This window comes from Grampus griseus (assembly GCF_964374135.1).
Source record: "Grampus griseus genome assembly, chromosome: 9".
Classification (NCBI taxonomy): Eukaryota; Metazoa; Chordata; class Mammalia; order Artiodactyla; family Delphinidae; genus Grampus; species Grampus griseus.
In genome coordinates, this window is record NC_139003.1 from 102,354,374 (window position 1) to 102,376,273 (window position 21,900).

At 50.0% G+C, this 21,900-nt stretch overlaps 1 protein-coding gene across 11 annotated transcripts in view; it reads left to right on the forward strand.

The window, feature by feature from the left end:
* The first annotated feature begins 895 nt into the window (after positions 1-895).
* The window catches only part of COBL (cordon-bleu WH2 repeat protein), a 260,373-nt gene continuing 239,368 nt past the window's right edge, over positions 896-21,900 (forward strand). For all 11 annotated transcript variants that reach the window (XR_014297158.1, XM_082661385.1, XM_082661393.1 and 8 more), the window contains exon 1: positions 896-1,079. Coding sequence is in view for 10 of the 11 variants with exons in the window: in XM_082661385.1 (XP_082517511.1) it covers positions 1,039-1,079 (41 nt within the window). In the remaining variant the exon portion in view is untranslated. The remainder of the gene's footprint in view (positions 1,080-21,900) is intronic.

The following is a 21,900-nucleotide window of genomic DNA, read 5'->3' on the forward strand; positions in this document are numbered from 1 at the left end:
CCTCCGACACCGATCCCTGCTGGCTCACTTACTCGCCTTTTAGTCTAGTCGTTGGAACCACAGCAAAGAGTCATTTCTGTTAGTCAGACTTTCGCACTAGCCCAGATCCCTTTTGTGGCCTTGGGGTGGGTTAGGAAGCGTGTGGGGTGAAGCTCGCCAGATCGGGGGCCTCTGGCTGGCTTGCTCTGGGCCCCCCGCGGGCTACCTCGGCTGGCATTTCGGCCCGCGGCCAGCACTCGGACCCACCGCGGGGCAGCGCGACCGCGGCGCCTCGAGAACAACTAGACAAAGTCGAGCGCGCGTCCACCCGAGCTCCGGGAGCACCTCCGGGCCGGCTCCAGCGCCCGCAGCTTCCGGCTCAGGACGCCGGGGCGGGGCCCGAATCTGCATTTCTAGCCGGCTCCCAGATGCTGCAGGTCAGGCACCCACTTTGAGACCCACCGCACCAGAGCTCCGTTGCCCGGATGGAGGTTCTGTTGGGTTCCAGGGCAGCGAGCCTGGCACCGCTCACTCACTCCTCGATCGCCAACCTCAGTCCTCCCACCGGTCCGCCCACCTCGCCCTCGCCGGGCCCCGCCGCTGCCAGGTGCTTCCCCCTCCGCAGCTCCTCCCCGCCGCGGCGCGGCGCGCTGCCGGGGCCCAGAGGTCCGGGGCAAGCGGGCAGCGGCGCAGCGGCGGGCCGGGAATCGCCCCCGGGCGCCGGTGCCGCCGGGCCCCTGTCCCGGACGCGCGCCGCGGGCCGGGTCCGCCGCTCGGGAGGCGCGCGGCGGCGGCGGGGGCGGCGCTCCCGGGGGCGCGGCGCACCTTACTCCCGGCGCCCCCGCCCCGCGCCGGCCCCTCCCCGCGCGGCCCGCGCTCCCGCCCGCGCGGGTCGGTTCCAGCCCCTTCCGTCGTCCCGGCCTCGCCGCTGTCCTCCGCCGGCCCGCGAGGGAGGACGATGGGTCGGCGCGGAAAAAGTGAATGAGGGCGGCGGCGGCGTCTGCGAGCGCCTGACTCGCGGGGCCAGAGCGCCGCCCGCGCCCCCCGCCCGCCGGCTTCATGGACGCGCCGCACGCCTCGGCGGCCAAGCCCCCGACCGGGTAAGCGGCTCCGGGCTCCGCTCGGCTCGGACGCCCGCGCCCGCACGGCGCGCACTCGGGACGGGGGCGCCTCTCTCCGGCCCGCGGGCCCGCGCCCCGCGAAGGAAGGGGGTTGTGTACTTTGTGCTCCCGGGTCGTTGCCCGGGTAACAGTGTCAGGCCGAGGCCCGGGCGCTTTTCGCGTGGGTGCGTTTGTGGGCGCGATCCCTTTGGGGGGTCCCCGCGGGCAGAGCCCCACCGAGCCCCGAGCCTTCCTCTGCCACCCGCAAGGGCTCTCCGGGGGTGGGGGGTGGGGTTGGAAGGCAGTGGAGACTCGGCCCCGGCCCCCAGCCCTGTCGCTGACTTGCCCGGTTCCCGCCCGCGTTCCAGTCTGGTCACCCCGCACCCGGCACGGCACCCCGCCCCACCGTCCGCTCTACCTTCCCCCCAAAAGGAAGGGGAACAGGTTCCGGGCCCCCGGAGGCGCCTGGGTGCCGCGGTCTCAGGAGGGCTGTGTAGAGGGCACTGCCCTGGAGGTTCTCCTGACCGCTGCTCCCCCGCCCCGGCAGGCTTTTCGGGGCTCCCCTGCACAGGGCACAGGCGGGGCGGGCCGGGCCCGCGTCAGGGACCCCAGCATCGGAGTATAGTCGGGGCTCCCTTCCCGGCTGGCGTGGTCTTGCCCCTGCCCAAGCTTTCGCAGGATCTGTTTTCCATCCCCACACCTCGCGTGTGTGGATTGCATGTCACGTTCACATTTTACTCGCAGAAAGAGTGACTTCCTTTATACAAGAAAAACAAGCCTGCTCTTTAACCGGATCCTGAGGCGGAATTTGAACCTTGCACGACCCCACGGGGCCTGGCGGCCGCTGCGCTGCAACGTTGCGCGCTCTGCTTGCGGCTGCCTTGCTTCTCCGCGGGGCGCACCCAGGACCTGCGAACTGTCTTACTGGGCCTGGAGCAAATGTGTGATGAGTCCTGCAAATGGAATGAGTGCCTGGGGTGGGCCCTGCACCTGCTTACCGAAGGGGCCCACGTTCCCCTCTAGCAACTGGTCTCCAGCGAGGCAGCTTTGGGGACAACTAATCTCATTTCTTTGCAGTGTATCCCACTGACTCATCCTGCCCGCGTGTGCCCATAGGCCGCGGTGCTGCCCAAGTGCGCAAAAGGTTTTCAAAAACTGGCTTTTTTTTTTTTTAACTCTCCCTTTAATGCCAGGAAAAAGTGAGCCAGGTTAGCAAATCAAATAATCCTGAGGCTAAGGAATGTTAAAAAGAACTTTTTTCTTTTGCAGGGCGCTTAGTGGTTATGTAATTACGTTTGAATAAATAAATCTCCTGCAAAGAAAATACACATGGGAAATCCTTTTTCATGGCAGGGGTCATTGCAAAATGACTTAGAGAAATGTGAAACAGAATTGCCTCTAAACCTGCCGTCTTTGGAGCTTTTTAAATGAGCCTGTTTAAGGAGACGGAATCGTTTTTTGGCAAAACTACCTTAGAAATATATTTGAAGCAGAGAACATTTAAGAGGCCAGTGAAACGGTATCCAAAAACTATCTGTGAGATCCTTTAAAGGAATCTGATTGTAGAAGTGAAACGGGGAGCCCTAAGAATTGGGCCCTCTTTCCAGGCTGGTACTGTGTAAGCAAGAGGGCAGTCACCCTGGGTCTGGTTCACAGTGCTTTGCAGAGTTCTGGTTGGCCTTCATGTCCAAGTCCCCCAGGGAGACTAAGGACTTTTGCTGTGGATATGGTAACAAAAGTGAGATTGTTATTATTGATGCATTTGGTTCTGTCCCCACACTCACATCCAGAACCTCTGATCTGCTTGTTTGAACATCTTTGTCCGAGAAATGTAGACATAGTGCTTTTAAGTCTATTATTCCCAATTACTGTATCATTTGTCATTTGTTTTAGTATATTTTAGTGAAGTCAAGCAATATCAACGTGCTTAAAATCAGAGGAAAGAAATGGTCTTGGGTTTTTTTGAATGTTTTATATGATTTAGGTGTATCGGTTGCTTACCAGAAAGGAAAGACACAGATGTGAAAATTTTGGCTTTGGTACATTATTGGTGGTAGTCAGCTTCTGTTGGTTCTTCACCGAAATTACAGTCTCGTCTCTCTGACTGGTTCCTATGTTGCCTGAGAATAAGGTAGTGCTTGCCACATACTCCGGGGAATTTGTTTTTCTCTGATACTGCCATGATTGGTTATCCAATCCCACTTTCGGTAAGTTATCACTTCTCTGCACGATAGCAGATAACTGATGTAACGAATTTGTTGTCGTCCACTGAAACTGGCACTTTTCCTTGTAATGGGCTGGATGGGGGACAATGAATTAAGGAGATTTCACATTATAAAATACGGTGTATGACAGCCCTTCTTGAGGATTACTGAAGGGCCAGAGGACTTAGTGAATGTAAACTCACCCATCGTATGTCTGCCTAAATTATTAATGCAGAGTTATTTGTTATCTTTGTTGAGAACACAAGTATACATTTTAGTTAGATTGAAGTTATAGGTTTTTACTAGTAATTTCATTAAAATCATAACTTAAGATGAACTTAAAACTGTCTGGGGAAAGTATTCTTTTAGGAAAGAAGACATGCAAAAACTAACAGACTTGATGTGACGTTTTAGGAATTTCAGAGCTCAGTTGAGGTATAATAATGGATGGAATATTCTAGAATGCAAGGAAAGGTAAATTACCTTTGGATGAGGTTCTAAAATATCTTTAAGTCCATTTAAGACAAAGTTTATTGGCTTACTTTTAGTTTGAGTATGTGTAAGATCCATCCCAGTAGTTGGTGATGGACACGGGGTTAACTGTCCCACTGGACCCTATATGAATAAGAGACAGGACATTGGTGAGTTTGGTAGGATACTGGTTAATTTTTTTTTTCTATGGCGGAAACACGTATTTCTGTAGAATAAAATAGTCTCCAGTGACATGAAATGTCTAAACAGCTGGTGCCTTTGACCATTGACTGCATTCAGGCAGTGTGCTGATATAAAAATCAGTGAAGTTTTCTAGTCAGTCTCATCAAAAAGTGTGCTTCCTGGAGACATAGATGGTAATCCTTTTTCTGCATAAATTCATCTTTATTTAATCAAGTTATTAGAACAAGAATTTTTTTTTTTTTTTTTTTTTTTTTTTTTTTTTGCGGTACGCGGGCCTCTCACTGTTGTGGCCTCTCCCGTTGCGGAGCACAGGCTCCGGACGCACAGGCTCAGCGGCCGTGGCTCACGGGCCCAGCCGCTCCGCGGCATATGGGATCTTCCTGGATCGGGGCATGAACCCGTGTCCCCTGCATCGGCAGGCGGACTCAACCACTGCGCCACCAGGGAAGCCCAAGAAATAAATTTTAAAATATTAATTCAAGTGGGTAACTTGAGCGTCTTGAGTCCTTTCAACACCCAACGTAGCGTTCAGTATAGGAGGCCGCTACTCCCGACCGTAAACTTGGGTGGCCAACTCAGCATTTCCTGCCTCACCTCTCACGAGCATACAGAGATAATAAAATATTAACAGGTGTGCCCCATAATAACAGGTTTAAGCTTCTAGGCCTTTTCTTTTTTTTTTTTAAGGTTTCTAGACTTTTGGCCAATGTGTTAGAAAATGTATTTACATCCTTAAAAATGACAGTGTGTCTAATTATTGGCTTCATTAAACTTTTCCCATTTAATCTGAGCTGTATTTTTTAGATGTTATGTTGGCAGTTCATTTAAGAATGTCAAAGTTATTGTTTGATATAAAGTGGAAAGGAAGCCTAGGAATTTTATTCTTTTGTAATTGTAGTTTTTCTTAAAATTTTCTTGACACGTAAGAGGAGTTGGACATTTCCCTGTTACAATAGCAAATAATCTCAGAGAACTGTAAGTATTTCTCAGTGGTTGTATAATGAAGGTGAAGCTAATATACGATTAAATTTGCTGTAATGACGTTTGTACTGTGCTGGGTTCTCGTGACTCTGGGCGCGGCGGCCTGCAGCCCCTCCTCTCTCCCTCCCTGCCTGACTTTTCTGGCGCCAGCAGAGTGGATTATTATTGGGTAGGTGCAGGCAAGTGACACCCCCACGTGCATGCAGGTCTGGGTCCAGTGGCCGCTTTAATTTGGGACCTGGGAAGTGAAGTAATTTCTGAACACCCGAGAATGCTTCCATAATTATTAAGAAAACAGTGATTATAGGCTGTCTGCACAGCAAGGAGCAGTTTAGGTTTCTAGGCCTTTTGTGCTTTGTTATTAAATTTATCATTAAATTTACATTTTTAATTGACCATCAGTTTTAAAAAGTGAGCCGAGATATTTGACACCAAAGTAATGTTTAGACTGAGGATATGCAAATTTAAAACATAGGAGCAGTTGGTTGTGATTTGGACTTGAACTAAATAAAAACATTTAGTGGAGAGGTCGTGTATTTATTTTGTGCTTCCCGCACCCCTTTATTCTCTCCCCATCCGCATATAATTGTGGGGTCTGTGGATTGTACGTTTCGGGTAATTTTAGTTGTACATTTTTTTCAGTTGCTTTATACTATAACAGAATATAGATTTGATATTTCCTGATCCACTGAAGGCTTTTATATATCTTCATCTTTGCATTTTTTTCATGATTAAAGCTATTTAATTTTGATGTATGTTATTGACGTAGTGATAATCTGCCTTTTTACTCTTTCATGGTTTCCTTTTAAGCGAATTTTAAATCTCTCCCCTACCCCCCACCACTTTATACCTTTGCTTCCACTTTCACCTTGTCCTGCAGTGTTCACCGTTCAGGACCACTTGCTGGCTTTCAGCCCCTGAGTTGACGGCCGCGTCTTTTATCACTTTTCCTTCATGTTCCCATAGTTCCTTATTTTTTACCTGTCTCTTCCAGTCGTAGTATTCAACTTTTTTTCTGACTTATATCAGTACTTTATATGGTTTCATTTGCTTTTATACACAGCTAACGATGGTAATTGTTTTCAAGACCGAATGTGTTTATTCTGAAGTAGACTTTGCTGCGTCCTCTGGTGGGTCTCCGGCAGCATCTGCGTTTCCTCCCGTCCGTCTCAGGGATGGTCCCCCGCTTCAGAAATGAGGACGCTCACTTCCCCGGCTGGGGGCACACTGCAGCCTTGAGGGCTTTCACAGGCTTCCATCTGTCCCCTAACTAGGCGCTGAGCTGTTGCTTGCCAGGACCGTGTCTTCTACAGGTCAAGTTCAATGAGAATAAATTGCACAGCCAAAATCATTTCTATTTAAAAATTAAAGGAAAAGCTTTTCAAGCAACGGCTAAGATGTATTTTATTGAGGTACATTTGATGAGACAGGTTCCCAGACCACAAACACTTTCTCACAAACCCTGTTGTAGATCCAATCCCCACCTCTGCCAAACCACATGTTACCTTTTTAAGAGACACTGATTGCTTTAGAAAGATCATTGAAGTCCTTATCCTTTTTGAAAAAAACTGACACAAATTCCCAGAGTTGAGCCAGATAGACCAGGAGTCCTGGTTCATCGCTCTCCCCCTTCCTTCTCACTGTGTTGTCCAAGATCTCAGACGAGGAACCGTTGTCTTAGGGACACTCTCCCCTCCCTCCAGACGAGGGCAGCAGGCTGTCTTTCTCCCTGGACACACGTGGACACACGTGGACATGCTCGCACCCCGCCTGGGCCAGATGGGTATCTCCCTAATCTAGAATGCCTTGTACCCGGTCATTAATCCTGTTTGACTTTCTCCTATCAAAGGCAGACAGGCAGGCTTGGTGGAAGGGAAACGGGCTCAGGAATAAGAAGACTTGGGTCCCGGTGTCCGTTGTGCAGGATTAAACTGACCTTCTGAGCCGAGCCTGCTGGCCTGTCCTGGGGTGACTCCTGCCTGTTTCACAGCCCGGTGCCGTCCCACGAAATTCTGTGAGGGTTAATGATGCTCTGTATCTGTGTCCAGTCCAGGAGCCACTGAGCACTTGAAATGTGGAGCTGAATTTTTCACTTTCTTCAATTTTCATTCATTTAAATGTCAACAGCCAGGTGTGGCCAGTGGCGCCCTAGAGGGCATGCAGTTCCAGTCTCTTCTGTTTTCCCTGCCCCCTTATCCCTCCCGAACCAGACTGTGCCCTGCTTTCTCAGACTTTCTCTCTCCCCGAGGCCCGTGGACTTTTCTTCTCCTTTCCTAGGTGGTTGCTGCCCCCTCACCCAGCTGCAGCTGGGGACTCCATCGAAGGCCCTCGAGACCCCCTCCTCCAGTCTCGGATGAGAGCCCTGACCTTCGCCTCCTGTGGCAGTGGTGATTCCCTGTAGGAAACCCTCATGTGGGTTTCCATTTACTCGTCTCTGACCGTCTGACTTACGAGCTCCTGGGGGGCAGGGATGCTACCTGGTGATAAATTGTGTCATAACTTTGTGGCACAGGACACGATGCACAGCTGCAGTTCTGTAAATGAGCCCTGCTTCCCCGCGATTCGTGGAGGGTATTGGATAAGATGAGCTCAAGGCTCACATGAGATCTAAAATCATAGGATCAGAAGTGTTCCCAGAAATTATAGACGCTTCTTTTGTCAAAACTGACTTTTTAAAAACTGGCTGCTTCATCTTGCTTTTGCCGGACTGTAGGACAACAGAAAGGTCAGTTGTCACGACACCATTCAGCCCGATCCACTCCGACTGGGCTTGCCAGCTGTGCCACCCTGCCTCTGCAGACTTGAGATGTGTTGGACGTCTGATTTTGTGGAACTAGAGTGACAGTATTAGACGATGCAAAGTGATGGTGGCTGAGAGAGGAGATGAAAGTCTGTGGAAGTCCTGCTGTGGTCTGAATGTCTGTGTCCCTCCCAATTGAACATGTTGAATTCCTAACCTACAAGGTGGTGATATTAGGAGGTGGGCTTCTGGGGTGGGGCCCTCATAATTGGGATTAGGATTAGTGCCCTTATAAAGGACACCCTGAGCGTTCCCTTGGGCCTTACACCGTGTGGAGGTACAGTGAGGAGTCTGCAACCCGGAATAGGGCCCCCCCCGGACCACGCCAGCACCCCGACTTCGGCCTTCCATCCTCCAGAACTGCGAGCAGTACATGACTGTTGCTTAGAAGCCACCCAGCCTGTGGGGTTCTGTCATAGCAGCCCGAACAGGCTAAGACAAGATGCCAAGTCACAGGGGACCTGCTTCTCCCTGTCTGGGGCCTCTTCCGGGGCCATCTGCCCCAACCCAGCCTGAGGTGGGGGAAGGAAGGGGACGTGCCCTTTACTTTAAGGTGCCCTTTCCCTTCGCTTATGTCTGTTGACCCAGTCTTTGTTTTTATCGTTGTAAAATTTACATGATATAGCATTTACCATTGGTACAGCTCAGTGGCATTAAGTCCATTCACACTGGTGTGCAGGTGTCACCACCTCCAGCTCCACGATTTTTTTCTGCCCGAACCGAAACTCTGTATCCATTAAACACTCACTGTCCACCCCCTTCCCCCAGCTCCTGGCGCCCACCATCCTACTTTCTGTCTCCGTGGATTTGACTCCTCTAGGGACCTCATATAGGTGGACTCATACAGTATTTCTCTTTCTGTAACTGGCCTATGTAACCTAGAAGAATGTCCTCAAGGTTCATCCATGTGGTAGCAGGTGTCGGAATTTCCTTCCTTTTTAAGGCTGAAAGTGTAATCACAGCATTTGTCAGTGGTCACTTTGGCCTCCACCACTGGCTGCTCCTCTGGACGTGAGACTGCAGATACCCGTCTCTGCTTTGACTCCCTCCCCCATATCCTCCCAGGAGTGGGATTGCTGGACTGTAGACAGTTCTGTGTTTAACTTTTCGGGAATTGCCGTCCTGCTTTACACAACAGCTGCGCCGTGTGGCATTCCCACCAGCAGCACCCAGGAGCTCCTGTTTCCAGCATGCTGTCCGCTGGCTGTGTCCTCATCACCTGGTCCTTTACAGTCTTGGAGGAAGAGGGGACGGGACCAGGGAGCTTCCCGGCATCGTTGCTAGTGTGCTCGAGCCTCTGACTCTCTGTGGGGAGTGGGGGGAGCTGAGGTGAAAGTGGGCAGACCAGGCAGGTGTCCCTGCTTCTCCCCCTCCTCCAGGGTCCTGGGAGACCCCCAGTTTCTTCAGACTGGGGGCCCCTGGCGGCTCCTGGGCCTCTGCTGGAAACGTGGCCTTAGTTTGCTCTGAGCATCCCTCACAGCCGTGGTGCAGGGTTTCCTCCACAGTGTGGCTGTGGGTCTGTGACAGCACCTGCTGGGCAGCTGGCATCTCTGGATGGCAGTGACACCACCCCCAGGGCCTTCCAGGAGAGCCCCATGCACCAGCCTGGCCCTGACCCCATGGCTTCATTTGGAACAGATCAGGGCACCAACAGTTTGCTTTTTACGATGTCTCTGTTCCTGTTACGGGTGCCTGCCCACTGTGTCTTGTTCAGAATGGGCACCAGCCTGAAGGGGGTGGGTGGGGGAGGCAGGAGGATTTCCAAGCCTGGGCCCCCGGGGTGGCCATAGCAAGAGAATCAGCGTTCCCGCCTGGGAAGTTGGGTGGGTTGGGAAAGGGATGGCAGACAGGACGAGGAACCCCTGCAAAGCTTTTGTCTCAGCATCTGTGCTCCATTCAGCCTTCAGCTCAGGGAGTGGACCAGACGTGCTGACCCTTCGGTTACGTGGAAGCGGCTTGAATGATTAAATGCTTAGGTAGCAAACTGAGTTAGGAGACTTGGGAAGACGGGCTGTGAGCGCGAGTGCGTGTGCACGCGCGCGTCTGTGTGCAGGTGGCGGGGACGTGATGTTTAAGCGCACTCCCAGCCCTGGGCACAGTAGCAGGCTCCCAAATCAGCTTCTGGCAGTTCTTGCAAACCTGATGTTTAGGGAGTTGAATTTAAAAATAGCTCAGGTGGGAGTGATAATACAGCAAAAGTGTAGACTTGTGTTCCTGTGGCCAATTCCTGAGACTTCAAACAGTGATCGTTGTGTTGGCTGGAGCCCTATTAATTAAGAGCAAAATCCACTAATGTTCAATAAACAAGCCATTAGGTTGGAAAGAGACTGATTCACTGTGGCCAGAATCTAGACATTTGCCACTGAGAGTAGCTCCTGCCAGAACTCCCCACCCGTCTGCCCGCCCGTCTGTCTTGCTGCCTATAATTATCCCATGGAGCTGGCTTGAAAACTTTCTCCCTCTGATGCTGTGTCTAAACCCCTTCTTACATCTCAGTGGTTAACAGTGTCTGGACAGCATCACACGCAGGAGGAGTGGTCTGCAGACCTGCCAGTGGATTTAAAAAGTGGTGGTTGCCAAGGGGGAGGGGGGTGGGGGAGGGAAGGATTGGGAGGTTGAGGTGAGCAGATACAAACGATTATATATAGGATGGATAAACAACAAGGTCCTACTGTAGAGCACAGGGAACTGCATTCAATATCCTGTGATAAACCATCATGGAAAAGAATATGAAAAAGAATGTGTATATATATATGTATAACTGAGTCACTTTGCTGTACAGCAGAAATGAACACAACATTGAAAATCAACTATACTTCAATAAAAAAAAAAAAGCTTTTAAAGAGAGGTGTTCCTGGGGGTCATGAAGCTGAGTGTCTTTCGTGCCCTACCCGCCCTACATCACCCCCCTGCCCTCCCCCACCACTTCTCAGGTGCCGATGCCTGGTTTCCATGCAGTGACCCACAGATGCAGAGTGTGTCCCGAACGAGGTTAGGGGGGGAATTTTACCACATTCACAAAAGTAATGAAAACTAGTTTGGGAGCGAGATGAATTTAAATTGAAAAAGATTTCAGTGTAAAGTATTTCCTTGTTATTCATCAATTCTTTTTTCACTGACCATCATGTTTCACGTTTTTGGAATGCTGCCTTTGGGGTTGGACATTTTTCTCGAAGGAGGAGACAGAAGTGCTTTTCGCGAGGACCTGCCTCATTTCAGCCTTTTAGTCATCCGTGATACTAATGTTTTCCAGCTGACGGGACAGGCGTCACCAGCCCTGCCCCAGGAGGCTGGACCCGCATCGGTGCTCCAAAGTTGGTGGATGTAATTCTCTCTACAGCTTATGGGTGAGATTGTCACATGGCTGAAGACTCCAGGCTGGTGTCCTGCCCCTCACCCTGAGGTCACCCACCACACAGAGTAGAGGCCTGGGACATAGCTTCCAGAGTCCCGTTGGCTAAAGCTACCATCTGGTTTACGCAGGTGATGCCCCTGGACTGTTTCCGAACCACCTGCGTTTCTCAAGGGCATTTTTCTGAAGACACGGTCCGCTTGTCAGCATCCGAGTGGCTTCTGGCTTGTGTGTGGGACCCATGATGTTACCCACCTGATGGCAGCGGTGTTGCTAGGTCTCCAGATGTGCAACCCCGAGTCGCCCGGGTGGGGTGTTGTTTTGGGAGAGGTAGGTGGGGTGGGATCCCAGCTCTTGTGGAGCACAGACAACGTGTTTGTGAATTAACGTGACGCCTCGAATGCAGACTTCTCCCCCAGCAGGACATTCTGCCGATCCTGGCTTAGGAATTCATAGACGTTTCAGCGCCTCCCTGGGCCCAGGGTGTTGACTCAGCTCACTGCGTCTTGTGCCCGTAGGTTTTGGGAAAGCGCAGGGCTCTGCCCTGCCCCACAGACGGGCTGCCCTCAAAGTAGAAGCTACGCAGACTCAGACTCACAGGGCTGGGGGTGTGATTTTCTGTGGGCGGCCTTGGCCGGACCGTGGGTCACGCTGTGAGTGCCACAGTAAGCCTGGCAGCTTTCACCGCCCACCTCCTGCAGGTGGGTGGGCGTCAGAGATGGGGGCTCCTGGGGTTAACGTCCCCCGTCTCTGGCCTCCCGGCACGAAGGAGCTAGGAGGCAGGATATTCCGGGTGGTCCTCAGGGCAGCGCTGTTGCTGCTGTGTCCTGCAGCTGGCGCCAAGGGGCCTCACAGGTGGAAAGGGTCGCCATCATCATCAGGTGGAATTGATTGAGCGCCCACCTGGGGGCACATTAGTGTCGTGAAGGTCCCTGTACAGGTGCTCGTAGCCCCCCAGGGTCTGTGCCAGCCCATCATTCCCCGGTGTGTTTTCTTCTTCTTTTTAAGCTTGTTTTTAGTCACACTCACGAAAATAACTTATCATGCTTTATGAAGCTTTACTTAACCTGTGTGGAATCCTTTCCATCTGTCAGTTACAACTGATAAATGACACATCTGGAGTTGGAAGAATATGTCTTTTCTCTCTTTATTTTCACTGTCGGTCAGTGGAAAACATTGCTTTTTAGACAAGACATCTGAATGGCAACCCCAGGGGGAAATTATATGTTTGGAATGTTTTCTTGCTGTTTACTTCTCATTTTCTGAGTTGAAAATGATAGGTATTTGTATGTCAGCATTTAGACTTTACCTGGCAAGATTAATGGGAAGTAATGGATGACTTGTTTTTAAACTGGGCTGGTTTTAATAATACACTCGTGTGCGGGAGGGGTGCACACTTCATTCTCATAACATTGTTATATAGGTAGGGAGTGTTTTTTTTTTTTTAATCGAAGTATAGTTGATTTACAATGTTGTGTTAGTTTCAGGTGTACAGCAAAGTGATTCAGTTATACATATACATATTTTTTTCAGATTCTTTTCCTTTATAGGTTATTATAAAATATTGAGTAGAGTTCCCTGTGCTATCCGGTGGGTCTTTGTTTTTTCCATATTTTATATATAATAGTGTGTGTATGTTAATCCCATACTCCTAATTTAACCCTCCCCACCACTTCCCCTAGGGTAACCCTAAGTTTGTTTTCTGTGTCTGTGGGTCTCATTTTGTTTTGCAAATAAGTTCATTTGCATCTTGTTTTTTTTTTTTTAGTTTCCGCATATAAACGATATCATGACATTTGTCTTTGTCTGACTTACTTCACTTAGCATGATAATCTCTAGGTCCATCCACATTGCTGCAAATGGCATTATTTCATTCTTTTTTATGGCTGAGTAATATTCCATTGTATATATGTACCACATCTTCTTTATCCATTCCTCTGTTGATGGACATTTAAGTTGCTTCCATGTCCTGGCTATTGTAAATAGTGCTGCAATGAACACTGAGGTGCATGTATCTTTTCGAATTAGAGTTTTCTCCAAATACATGTCCCGGAGTGGGATTGCTGGATCATATGTTAGCTCTATTTTTAATTTTTTAAGGAATCTCCAGACTGTTTTCCATAGTGGCTGCACCAATTTACATTCCCACCAACAGTGCAGGACAGTTCCCTTTTTTCCACGCCCTCTCCAGCATTTATTATATGTAGACTAGGTAGGGAGTGTTTTTATAATGCTGAATAGGCATTGGCATGGAAACATGTTTTCATTTATTTTCTACGTGCAGAAGTGATATATCATTGGGAGAAAAAGCTTTGCACCAGGTTTCACTTACGTCCCTTTTCTTTTGTCCAAGTGTGGTAGTGACCACCTGTTGCTCTGCAGGAGGTCCTGATGTTGCAGGCTGGGGATTTTGAGGGAGGAGCAAGTGGTTTGCTGCTGTCTGGTCACCTCCATGATGAGGGTGTGGATGTAAAGAATGGCAGGTGGGACAACAAGGTCTTCAACTGCACCCTCTTGGTGCCACTCGGACCTGGGCACCCCTTCATCCTTGCTCTTGTCCTGACTGATGTGGAGATGGTGGAGCAGCCTGTGATTGGATTGGGGTCTCCCGACTGTTGGTCCAGTGAAGGATTTTGGAGGAGGTCTTTGCTCCAAACCTAAGCTGTGTCCAGCATCATTGCATGACATCCTTTACCCATTAAAGAGAATATAAAATAAATAATCTAGGTTCAGCGTGGAACACAGTCAGCGATGTCTCACATGTGTTTGATCAGCTGCTCTGCAGACTCCTCTCTGCGAGATAACACCATAGGATGATTTCCTGCAAAACATATGTTTGGAAACGATGTAAAATACTGAGCAAGTCTGTAGATCCACTGGGGAAGGTGTCGGGAAATGAAGACACTTGGCTGATTCAAACGGAAAAACCCAGAGGATTTACACATTCCCCGGTAGAGTCAGATTCCGTAGACAATCTAAATTCTGATACGTCTGTCTATGTTTGTCACAGGAAACATCTCAGAGCTTGGTCAACCGCCACTCCAAGCTCATTAGCTTGAGATAAATAGGTGTTCAACAATATTTGTTGTTTTGACAAACTTCCTCTTGACTCTCTTTTTTTGCTACAGGAAAGTAGTGGTAATTGGGAGGTCAAACCGGCCTCTGTGTCTGCTGCTTCTCCAGCCCGGGGTGAGGGGGCTGCCCCACCACCACCTCCCACAGCCCACTGGGCCCTCACTGTGTACACAAAAGCAGATGTGCACCTTGACCTCCCTGTTGGGTTTGGATGATGGCCTTTCCAGCCCACGTTCAGCCGCATGTCCTGTCTCCAGATTCTATAAAAGGGCATAAAAAGTTTTTACATCTCTTCTCCCTGCAAGTGAACGTAAAAGCCTGAACCTGAAATTATGGTCCATTGTGTTAACTGTGTAATGAGGCTTGGGAAAACATCCACTGATGACTATAGTTTCAAACACGCTCGTTTGTGAAGTACAGGGTTGTATCACAGCAGTGGAAACAATAGCTTATTTCGAAGAATGCAGCCTCTGAGTGGTGTATTGTTGTCATAGGTTCGGCACCGCGTTGGGAGCATCGAGCCAATGATTAGGCACATGCCAGAAAATGAGTCACCGTGATGGCCTCAGCTGTCTGTGACCCCCTCTGACAGCCGCGCTCTGGCTCCTGTGTCAGGTCTTCACTTAAAATAGTAGTAAAAGCAGTAGCAGCAGTTCATGACCAGTGAACTGGAGTGAAAATGAACTCAGTTAGGTTCCTAGTTTTGAAAGCACGGTGATCACCAGAATTGGGGCTCTTCAGGAAAAAAAAAATGGTCTTCTCATTTCGCATTAGCAGTAGAACATCTTGGAGTAGCATTTCTCATCCCAGTTGACGGCTGGAAATCACGGCATCCTTGCTTTATTTAGATAACCCCTCCTTGTTTATTATGCTGGCGGCGAGGCCAGATCTTGGCCTGTCTACGTAGCAAACTGCCCACAATTATTTCATAAACATCTCTGAGCACAGGGAAGAGGACTCAGAGGGGACCAGGCCAAGCCAAGACATTGGAGAGCAGCTAAAACCAACATAAAGGAAGGTCTTGCAGCCCTGACTGTAGGAGGGCCTCTGTTTGAAGCCAGGAGATGAGGAAAAGCTGGTCAGATTTGGAGCTGGGTGGAAAAGTGGATCAAGTGTGTCTGGGTGGTGGAAGATGAGGTCCGTGTGCCAGGGGAGGGGCTGCCAGGAGTGAGTGAGGGGCCCGTTCCCACCCCCATGGGGTTAACTGGCAGGCGGACACACCCTGGAGGATGGAAGGGAACAGAGGATGGCGCGTTGAGGTGCCTGAACCATGGGTTGGGACCACAGCGTGTGGTCTGCAGGGCCAGCCCGGGGGTCTGGACTTCATCTTGAAGAACTGGGGGATCGGTCAAAGGGATTTGAGAAGAAGAGCTCCATCCCCATGGACAGAGCTTCTTCTTAGAAGATTCCACCGAGGCCAGCATGGCAGAGAAGCCAGAGAGGAAAGGGGAGTGTCTGGGAACTGGCTGGGTCAGCCAGAGGGACCATGGACCTGGCCCAGGGACCAGGTTGACCTCACCTCCAGCCCTGTGAGTGGAAAGGGAGGCTTGACTCTGGGTGCCCCGGCTCCGGGTGACGAGGCTCTGAACCCCGAGACCTGGGGCGCCGGACCTGGGCGGAGGCGGCAGAGCTGGGCAGAAAGTCACTCACTCACTCACTCACTCACTCACTCACTCAGATGCTAGTATCGCCTGTGGGTGAGGCTAGAGGGTGGGGGCTGCACGGGGATTGCGACAACGGCTCAGGGAGGGCACGGGCGGTGGGGTGCTTACCAGGCACCGTTTACAGTGCCGCTGTGTGTCACCCCACTTCATCCTTCCAACAGCCCGGAAGAGGGGCTGCTCTTTCCCCTGGTTTTCATGAGGAAGGTGAGACACAGAGAGGTTAAGGAGTGTGACCAGCTAGGTGACATGGGTAACCCAGGGCCAGATGGGTGGCATGGGTAACCCAGATGTGAACCCAGGGACACAGGGCCTAGTGTAGTTCTTTACCCCTCAGTGCATGGTTCAGATATTTGTGGAAAGGTCGCTGTGGGCGCTGAAGAAAGTTCTAGGTCTCAGGGGAAGATGTGGGGCAGTTTTCTAGGAGGTGTGAGCAGCTGGGTGACGTCAGGCCCGCTGAGAAGACGCAGCTGCTTCAGGAGAAAGGGAGCCTTGGCCGAGGGTGGGCTGGAGCCGGGGCCTCTGGGAGAAGGCGAGCACCCATTTCATCCTCGAGGCAGTGGCCCCAGCCTGCATCCCGCATCACACAGGGGGTGGTAACGGGATTCGGGGAGTCAGGCCCAGGCCTGCCGAGCACGTGCTGCTCTGTCTGGCTTAGCATCAGGACCAGGCCAGCGTGTCGGCCATCTGTGCCTCAGGGTCCACGCCTTTAAGTCTGACTCGAAGGCACATATGACACTTGTAATAACAAAGGAAGAAAGAAGCAAGGCCAGTGACCCGGGGTTTGAGGGCCAGAGTTACCTATCCTGTGTCTGCAGCAGGCCTGAGGCCACTGCTCCTCAGAGCGTGTCTGTGGAGCTGTCTGCAGGGAGGGAAGCATGCAGCCAAGATGGCGTCCAGAAGCGTTCACAGCAGTTTGACCTGCTGGGACATCACAGAAGTGGCCTGGCCAAACCTGGCCACAGACCGGCAGCTCTGGTCTGTGGATGTGGTGTGAGGGTGCCTGCAGGCTTTCTGCTGTGCATTGTGTCATTTACCCCTCTCAATAGACACGTGCGTAGGTACCGTTATTGTCATCATTTCGGGGATGAGGACCCTGAATCCCAGACAGGTTAACCTACCTGCTCAGGGTTACAGACCCCAGGCCTGTGGCCAGGAAGCAACGCAATGTCCCCTCCCTGGGCACTTGCGGCTGTGGACATGTCCTGTCATTCTCGGAGCAGTTCTGCCAGCCTCCTGCTGTCCCCACGCCATCACCCCACCATCAGCAGGGCCCAGGCCCATAGGCTGGTGTTCCTTGAGATCCTCCAGCTGGGTTGGAGAGGTACCAGGCATGCTGCTGGCCAGTGCCCCCTGGAACCTGGGCCCATGGGCAGGGGGGTTATTCCTCCTGCACCCAGTTGGAAACTTGCGACCTTAGGAAGAAAGAGAGAGAGGAGAAAATCAGCAAAATCTGAGTTCCTGTAATTCTCATTGACTTACCTCTTTCCTGCCTCACCGCATTGTCAAGGCTAGGGATTTGCAGAAGTTCTCTGGAATATAGGACTTTCTTAACTGCCAACTCTGCCCCCGCCCCAGGCAGCCAGGCTCCTGGCTCAATCAGTAGGTTTTGAAGGAGCTCCCAGGTGGCTGAGGTGTCCAATCCTGGGTAAAGATTATCCGTCCCTTCATCCATCGCATTGTTCATCCTCCCGTCCAGTGTGAAAGTGAATGGCCTGAATAAAGACACTGTTTCAAGCTCTCAAGGAGCTAAAGTTTTGTTTAGTCTGAAAGAACCACATACATTAGCACGATTAGCACAATTGTTCTAATTGTTGTTACATAATTTCCTCTTCAGAGGCCTTTCTGTCTACGTTTCAATACACTTCACATGGTTTAACCCAGTTGCCTTGGAAAACGCCACTCAGGCCCAGATTGCAGGCAAGCACTCCTGCTATACTTAGCCTCTAGCTGTGAGTCATCGGTAACATCGCAACCTGGAAATGGTTATAAAGCCTTCACAAGCATCCCCCATGAAACAGAAGGCTCTAAAACCCTTGCGGGGTCACTTATCTAGTTGTTTTCCTGCAGAATTACTTGTCTTGAAACATAAATTGTTGATCAAAAAAGACATGAAATATTTAAATGGCGTAAAAAGATTCTTTGGTGCAAAACCCAAAACGAAGTAAAGACAAGCTTCATTTAAAAAATGTTTTTCATCAAACATCTTTTTCATCAAACATCTTCCAGCATCTTAGGACAAACTCTTGTTTTTCTGGTCGACTGAAGAAAAACGTAAGACCTAAAAGTTGTGTGTTATGTTTTATTCGGGGATCTTACTGAGGACTATAGCCCAGGAGATAGCCTCTCAGTTCGCTCTGAGGAGCTGCTCCAGAGAAGCCAGGATATATTGGAGCTTTGGCTGGAAAAAAAACATGTAGTCAAACGTCAACAGACTAATGCTAATCACAAAATCCAGACGTCTCAAGTTAATGATTTTAGTGTTTTTCCATGTATGGGAAGATGCAAGAGTTTGGGCTCATTGAAATTATTCCTTAGATTCACATCTTTACGATCTAGGAGCCAGTATCTTGTTTTTCTCCATCCTGAATCCCCTCAGGGTGGACCATGGGGGCTGCTGCAGTGGCCTGATCCCTGTGGAACTGGAATGGCAGACAACGTTCCCTGCCCACATACTGGGTGAGAATCATACATGTATGATCTACTCTGCTAAGTTTGTGTTCTGTTACCCTCCCTACAATGGGTGTTTAAAATGAAATGGTCCATTTTTACTGATATAGGACTTTTTTTTTTTTTTTTTTTTTGTGGTACGCGGGCCTCTCCTGTTGCGGAGCACAGGCTCCGGACGCGCAGGCTCAGCGGCCATGGCTCACGGGCCCAGCCACTCCGCGGCATGTGGGATCTTCCCGGACCGGGGCACGAACCCGTGTCCCCTGCATCGGCAGGCGGACTCTCAACCACTGTGCCACCAGGGAAGCCCTATAGGACCCTTTTAAAGATTTATTCATTTAATCAGCTGTGATTTTCTAAGAACAAGAATTCATGAAAACTCATTCATCCGTGGGCTGGCCTCTTGGGTGTAGACAGTTTGTCCCTGACCTGACAGAGCCCACGGAGTAGAAGGAAGGACAGGCCTCTAAATGAGTCATGATGACAAACTCTATGACAGGGGTGTGTATGTACAGAGTGCTGCAGGAACACCCAGAAAAGAAGGAGCAATTAGTCCCGCTTGTAGGGCGGGGCAGAGATCAGGCAGGTTTATTTTTATGAAAGGCCTTCTCAGAAAATGGTTCTGCTGAAGCAGTTCTTAAATATAACACGCCTCTAGACGCCTCAGCAGCCAGGAGGGAGGAGCTGTAAATATCACACCAAGATTAGTTCAGGTAAATAGACACCCAGAGGTTTATTCAGTGGGGAGTTCTCTGTTCCTCATGATCAAAAAGGAGGATAAAGAGGGGTGGAGAAGTGCAGACATCTGGGAGGCTGTCAGGACCGGACACTATTCAGAAGAGTCAACACCAGAGTCCAGGATATCAGTTTGAACTGCAAATTACCTGGCTCTGGTGGCAGCTCTTGGACACGTCGTCCGAGTGGCCCTGCAGGAAGCGCGTGGCACGTGGTAGCCGAGGAGGACCCCGACTTGAGGACCCCGGGAGCGTGCAGGCACCTTGCCACCAAGCTGTCATGTTTGTTTTTCTGGGTGGGCCCTGACCTTGCACAGAAACCCCCGGCAGTCATGTGGTGACAGGGCAGGCCTGCGTCAGCGCTGCCTGTGAGGGCGGGCGCTCATCAGAGTATTTCTCCGGTCCCATTTACTTGGGGCTGTTATTTTTTTTAAAAGGGACAATTTTGATAACTTTAATTGAATAAGGGATACAGGTGAAACTTAATTCTACAGAAACTGAGCACAGACCACGTGCAAGGACAGTGCTAGGTCTGCAGGGGATATAAGAGTATGCATATATCCTGGGCTAGTAAGATCAAATACAGAAAAGATAGCAAACCTTTATTTAGACAAAGTTAGGACTAAGGTAGATCCTCACTGATGGAAAACGTAGGCAAATTGCTCCAGGTGGAGGAGGTGTATTTTATATGCTGAGAACAGTGTCCTGACCTCAGACCCTGAACTCAGCAGGGAGTAACTAGCGCTGGAGCCGGTGGCCTCTGGACCTCAGTTATGCATTATCTCATTCACGCTCTTCTTCTCAGTATTTTGAAGATGAGATTCTTTTTTGGGGATTTATTCTTTTCTCCTCTGTGCGGTTGAGAAGATGTACTGAATTTTATAACTACTGGTTGACGTACATTTATGTACAGTCAACTGCACGTAATTAAAGCATATGGCTTGATGAATTTTGGTATATGTTTACACCCTGGAAAACCATCACCACACTCCAGATGCAGGGTTTTTCTTTCACTTTCAAAAGTGTCCTTCTGCCTCTTTGCAACCCATCTCTCCCTCTACCCGTACCTGGTCGGCTTTCTGTCACTATAGGTTAGTTTCCATTTTCTAGAATCTTCTTTACATGGAACTGGGTGGAACATACTCTTTTTTGTCTAGTTTTTCCACTCAGCATAATGGTTTTGATGTTCATTTATATCTTGGTATTTCTGTGGTTTGTTCCTCTGTTGACAGGACGGTTGTTTCCACTTATTAATTTACAACAATTTGCATGTCCGTTCTCCTGTTGATGGACATTTGGGTTGTTTCCAAGTTTTGGCCACTACAGATAAAGCTGCTGTGAGCACTCATTTATGGTCTTGGTGTGGACATAGGTCCCTTTTCTGTTGAGTAACAACCTAGGGGTGGAACGGCTGGGTTGAGTGGTAGGTGTGTGGTTACCATTTAAGAAGCCCCCAGCTGTTTTCCAAGCTGCTGAACTGTTCTGCGCTCCACCCGCAGTGGAGGAGAATTATAGTCGCTGGGTCCGTCTTCAGTTTTCACTGTTCTGGTGTGTGCGAAGTTCATTAAATTTTAAATGTAAATTTTTTCTGGGAGCATCAAATGTGTTAGCAGCTATTTCTTCAGTAATTGTCTTAACTCAGCGGGAAATGGAATCCGTCCAGCCAGGATCACTAGCCTCACCTGCAGGGGTGCCCTGGGCCTGGGGTACGAGGCATCCCTGTGGGGTCCAGGCCCTCTTTACGGGGGTGCAGGTGGAGTGGCTTGCAGGGAGTGTGACTAGTTGGCCCTGAGCAAACCACAGGGTGCCGGGAAGTAGCTGAATAATGCTTTCCCAGCTTCTGATTTAGCAGTGTTTTCACATGATCATCATTCCTTTTTAAATAGTATCCACCTTAAAAATAGAAAAAGAGAGGGCTTCCCTGGTGGCGCAGCGGTTGAGAGTCCGCCTGCCGATGCAGGGGACGCGGGTTCGTGCCCCGGTCCGGGAAGATCCCACATGCCGCGGAGTGGCTGGGCCCGTGAGCCATGGCCGCTGAGCCTGCGCGTCCGGAGCCTGTGCTCCGCAACGGGAGAGGCCACAACAGTAAGAGGCCTGCGTACCGCAAAAAAAAAAAAAGAAAAAAAGAAAAAGAGAATTTTAGACTAGATCACTTTTCAGGGGACTGCTCTACATTCAGTAATGAACAGCAATCGATTTGAAGATTCAGCTAATTCCATTCAGTGGATGACTTGGAATGACAAAAATGGAGTATTTCTCCTTTTAAAAAATTTGATGGCAGAATTCAAACATACATAAAAGCAGAGAACAGCATAATGGGTGGGCGCAGGGGGCGGGCCCTACACAGGTGCCCATTTGTGCCCATTATCGTGCGTTAAAAACTTTAAACTTCTGTATTATTTGGCTCTATTGTTTTATGGGCAAAGCCCTCACTTTCGTTTGCAAATCCTTCTGCGGGCATCACTGACTAATAGACAGGGTGACTTGTTCATGCCCATTATCTCATTATCATGTCTAACAAAACCAACAGTAATTCCCTACTAGCAGTGAACTTCCTGTCCTTACTTCAACTGCCCAGATTGTCTTCAAGGTAACTTGGAACAGTTACAAAAGGGATTCTTAAGCTGAACCTACTGGTTAGGACAACAGGTCAAACAAAGAGTTCGGCT